This window comes from Lupinus angustifolius, chromosome LG17, assembly GCF_001865875.1.
Source record: "Lupinus angustifolius cultivar Tanjil chromosome LG17, LupAngTanjil_v1.0, whole genome shotgun sequence".
Classification (NCBI taxonomy): domain Eukaryota; kingdom Viridiplantae; phylum Streptophyta; class Magnoliopsida; order Fabales; family Fabaceae; genus Lupinus; species Lupinus angustifolius.
Genome location: NC_032025.1, coordinates 9,970,579 through 9,976,157, shown reverse-complemented (window position 1 = coordinate 9,976,157; position 5,579 = coordinate 9,970,579). Strand labels below are relative to the sequence as shown.

The following is a 5,579-nucleotide window of genomic DNA, read 5'->3' as shown; positions in this document are numbered from 1 at the left end:
TACCATTAGGTAATGATTATTGTCTTTTCCGTAGTTTAGGTTACTTAACATGATGTTCCGAAAAGTAGTCAAATGTAAATGAAGGAGTTTTACATTATAAAAAAAATTACCCATTTTTGGGAAATAATGTTGGAGTAATTTTCGAGGTGTTACAACATGGTATCAGAGCCAACTTCTTTTCTATTCGGCATTGGGCATGGCCTCACATGCTTTCTTGTGTGACTTTGTGTGTATAAGTGTTTGCCTGAATTATTCGGTTGAGAATACAACCCATAGATAATTTCAGTAGGAGCAGTATCTCATACAATTCTAATGTTCACAGGTTTAAGATGGTTGGACGTGGAGCTGCTAACCTAGAATTCATGGCTACAATGACTGCGGTGATTCAGAATGTAAATGCAAATTTGCATCATCTGAATCAACAACAACCCCAACCCAACCAAGGACCGGCTCAGTATAGGGGCTTGGACGAATTCTGTCATCGTCAACCCCTAGAGTTTGAAGGAGGTTTTACACCAGATGCTACAAATGACTGGATCCAGGAGTTGGAAAGGATCTTTCGGGCACTTATATGCACTGAGAAGCAGAAGGTCACCTATGCAACCTATATGTTGACTACTGAGAACTGGTGGGAATTTAGCAGACGTCAGATGGAGCATGAACAACAAGTTGTCAACTAGACAACTTTCAAAGATAGATTTCTACATAAGTACTTTCCTGCGGATATGAAGCCCAAGAAAGAGATGAAGTTCCTGCGTCTGCAGCAGGAAATCATGACAGTTGGGGAGTATGCTGCCAAGTTTGAAGATTTGGCGAGGTATGCCTCACATTACAATCAAGTGGGGAACGAAAGATCCAAATGTGCCAAGTTTGAGGATAGACTCAAATATGACCTAAAGGTGATGTTTGTACATCAGCATATACTAGATTTTGCAACTCTGATTAACTGATGTGAGCTTTATGAGGAAAGCGTGAAGGCAAGAAATGTGGCACTAAAAGTGACGTACCACTCGGAAATTCCAATGGCCCCAAAAGGAATTTCGGGCAAGGACATGGAAGGGGAAAGCCCTTCAACCGCAACCAGAAACCCTATGCCTCATCATCAGTGAATCAATAGAGAAATTTCAAGCCTTGCAACAATAGAGACTTTCGACAAGGGAACAACAGTAACAACAACTACAACAAAAATAATAATGGCAACAAAATGAGTTCACCGGTTGGGAACTCTAACAACAACATGCCACCCTGGTGTTTGAAGTGCAAGGGAAATCACTTTAGTGTCAAATGCCTTGTATGCTATCACTGCAACCAGCTCGGACACATCAAGCTGATGTGCCCTAAAATGAAAAGGGAAGAAGGGAATATTGTTCAAGCGGCAAGACCTAAGGCCAAAGGAAGGCTATTTACCATGAGCAGAGCTAAGATTGAGGGCAATGAGGACCTCATACAAGGTACGGTCATATTAATGAGACTTCCTTATATGTGTCGTTTGATTCGGGTGCGACCCATTCTTTCATATCTAATGATGTTGTCAACTGATTAGCATTGCCTATAGCCTCCCTGCCCTATGACCTAATTGTATCCACACTCACTAATGAACTTGTCATAGTGTCAACTATGTGCTATGAATGTCATATAACTTTAGATGAACGAACCTTTGTAGTAGACTTGATATGTCTACCCTTATCCCAATTACATATCATCTTAGGGATGAACTGGCTGTCTAACAACCATGTTCTTCTAAACTATTTTAATAAAACAATAATCTTTAGCGATCCTAAGAACCACATTGAATCCTATTATGAAACCAAAAGCATCACTACCAACCAAATGAAGAAACTTTTGAAGGATGGAGCTCAAGTATTTATGTTGCTGGCATCATTGGAGAAGAAAGGTGGAGAAGAGATTCAGTACTTACTTGTGGTTAGGATTTTTCCGATGTTTTCCCGAATGACATTCTTGGTTTGCCCCAGTGCGATAGATAGAGTTTGCTATCAATCTAGTTCCTGGAACTCGACCGATCTCTATAGCTCCCTACAGGATGGCACCATTGGAGTTAACGGAGTTGAAGAAGCAATTGGGAGACTTGCTACAAAAACAATTTTTCAAGCCTAGTGTTTCAACATGGGGTGCTCCAATGCAATTTGTGAAGAAGAAGGATGGTAGTATGCAGCTGTGTACTAACTACCAATAGTTGAACAAATTCACCATCAAGAATAAGTACTCATTGCCAAAAATTGACGACTTGATGGATCAACTAAGAGAAGCTACCATGTTTTCAAACATCGATCTTCGGTTAGGATACCAGCAAATACGCGTGAAGTTAAAGGATATTTCGAAGACTACTTTTCGGACACGATATGGTCATTACGAATATCCCGTGATACCATTTGGTGTAACCAATGCTCCTACAGTGTTCATGGATTACATGAATCAGATTTTTCATCCATACCTCGACACATTTATGGTCATATTTATCGATGATATCCTGATTTATTCCAAGGATCAGGAGGAACATGCGAAACATCTGAGGATAGTGTTGCAGATTTTGAAAGACAACCAACTCTATGCCAAGTTACCAAAGTGCAAATTTTGGTTAGAATCGGTGAACTTTATTGGGCATGTGATATCAAGTGAAGGAATTATTGTAGACCCTGCTAAAGTAGGAAAGATGATGGAATGGAATTTTCTGAAATCTGTAACGGAGATCGGAAGCTTCCTCGGTTTAGCAAGATACTATCGGAAGTTTATTGAAGGATTTTCAAAGTTGGCGTTGCCACTGACTATGCTAACCAGGAAAGACAAGGCTTTTGTCTGGACGGGGAAGTGTGAAGAAAACTTTCAATAATTGAAGAAAAGATTGATTACAACACATGTGTTGATTCTACAAGACCCAAAGGGAAACTACAACGTGTATTGTGACGCGTCTAAACAAGGCCTAGGTTGCATGTTGACGCAACAACAAAAGGTGGTAGCTTATGCTTCAGGATAATTAAAGACACATGAGCAGAATTAGCCAACGCACGACATGGAGTTGGCTATGATCGTATTTGCTCTCAAGATCTGGAGACGTAACCACTATGTAGTAAGATTTAAAGTCTTCAGTGATCACAAAATCTTGAACTATTTTTTCTATCAAAAGGAACTGAACACGAGGGAAGACGGTGGATTGAATTCCTCAAGGACTATGACTTTGATATCTAGTACCACCTTGGGAAAGCTAATGTGGTGGTTGATGCCTGGAGTAGAAAGTTCATGCATATGTCAACTAGGATGGTCATGGAGATGGAATTGAATGAAGATTTCAGGAATTTAAGCCTATAGTGCAAGTAAAACATGAGAGTTTGATGTTAGGTATGCTTACAGTAACAAATGACTTTCTGGAACAACTAAAAGGTTTGCAAAGTTCCGATCCAGAACTGCGACAGAAGAGAATCTTGTTGGCTGAAGGAAGAGCCGTGGAATTTCAAGAAGGAATTGATGGAGTGTTGCGATGCAAGAACCGAGTCTATGTGCCAAGAGACCCTGATTTGCAATCTTGAACGAAGCCCATAAGAGAAAACTAAGTATTCATCCTGGAGCTACCAAAATGTATAAAGACTTGAAGAAGATGTTCTAATGGTCCGGTATGAAGAGAGAAGTAGTAGAGTATATCTCACGTTGCTTAACTTGTCAGAAGGCAAAGATCGAGTACATGCGACCCGGAGGAGAACTCCAATCTTTGGATATTCCCTTTTGGAAATGGGATAGCATTGCAATGGATTTTGTGAGCAGATTTCCTCAGACTCAAAAGGATTATGATGTAGTTTGGGTGATAGAGGATCGTTTCACGAAGATAGCTCACTTTCTACCCATTAATATGAAATACTCCTTGGAAAGGCTAGCATAGTTATACATCAAAGAGATTATCCGATTACATGGTATTCCTACAAATATCATCTCAGATAGAGAATCGCGTTTCACTTCAAAGTTGTGGAATGATTTGCAAACAGCCTTGGGTACCAAATTGAGTATGAGTTCAGCTTACCACCCACAGATGGATGGCCAATCTAAACGGACTATCCAATCTTTGGAAGACTTGTTGAGACCATGTATGTTGGAACACTCTGGAAGTTGGGCGGACTATCTGCATCTAATAGTGTTCACTACAATAACAACTTTCATTCGAGTATTGGCATGGCGTCGTATGAAGCTCTTTATGACATGAAGTGCAGAACACTGTTGTGTTGGTTTGAAGTAGGGGAGAATATGATACTAGGACCTGAAGTGGTTCAGCAGACGATGGAAAAGATAAGAATAATAAGGGAGAACATGAAGCCATCTCAGAGTAGCCAGAATAGCTACTATGACAAAAGGAAGAACCCTCTCAGTTTTGAGGAAGGAGATCATGTCTTCATGAGGGTGGTTCCGACAACTAGCATTGAAGAATGCTTAAAGCCCGTAAGCTTACCCCTAATTCATAGGACCATACCAAATCCTTAAAAATGTTGGACCAGTGGCTTACCAAAGAGCCTTGCCACTTTATTATCGACCCTACATAATGTCTTCCATGTATTCCAACTCGGAAAATACATTAGAGACCCGTTGCATATCATCGAACCCGATTCAATCCAACTAAAGGATAATCTCACTTTTGAAATTATGCCCTTGAGGATCGCTGATCGAAGTGTAAAGGTGTTGCGAGGCAAGGAGATTTCCCTAGTTAAGGTGATTTGTAGCCAACCAAATGGAGAAGATGCGACTTGGGAGGTCGAGGAGGTGATAAGTGCCAAACATACCAAAATTTCATACACTTTTATGGCACTTATCTTAAGCATAATTGAGAAAAACCAAGAAGCTTAGCGGTCCAACCAAGCAGCTCAGCGGAGAACCAGACTCCTGACTAGTCAACAAGCACTAGGCCACATCCCAGTAAGCACAGTCAAAGCTGTTAAACAAGCAACTTAGTGGTGCAATAGGTGTCCTAAGCGGTGTGCACCCAGACTTGACTTAACCATTAAGCAAACCATGAAGTCACCAATGACCTCACCTCAAGTAGCCCACCATAGGCTTTTAAAAGTAGCTCACAACTAGCTTTGATGATTCAAGCATAAGGAGGTGACAAAGCTACTTGATCAAGGGACCAAACCCATGCTGAAGGGTTTGGTCAGCTGCTTAGCGGGGCTGACAAGCAACTCAGCGACCCAAAAATAATTTCTATAAATAGGGAGTAGTTCACTCGAGCAAAGGCGTCCATTTTGATATCAAATTCACATATCTCTCACTAGAAATTCTTCTCTGAAGTTTTCTCTTCGTTTTCTTAGTTTTTAGAGCTTTATTTCAAGTAAGTTTGTAATTTTAGTTTAGAATTCAAAAGGAGAAAATGGTAAGGCAAATGAGATGCAAAAATCAATTTTGTAATCTCATTTGGATCTCAAAGCATCCAATCCTTGTATGGATGGCTCATGATCCTAACAATTTCCTTTGAATATGGTTATGTATTTCTACATCTTCTTATATTCTAAAAAAGTTTGAATTTTAATCATTCAAGTTGGTGCTTTGATAAATTTTACTTGTTTGAGAAATTATTAATGCTCTTT

At 40.0% G+C, this 5,579-nt stretch overlaps 1 protein-coding gene across 1 annotated transcript; it reads left to right on the top strand.

Annotated features, from left to right (window-relative positions):
• On the top strand, positions 2,465–3,542 carry LOC109330854 (uncharacterized mitochondrial protein AtMg00860-like). Its single transcript, XM_019565127.1, has 2 exons — positions 2,465–2,828; positions 3,397–3,542. Exons 1-2 carry the CDS (start codon positions 2,465–2,467, stop codon positions 3,540–3,542), a joined length of 510 nt encoding a protein of 169 aa, XP_019420672.1.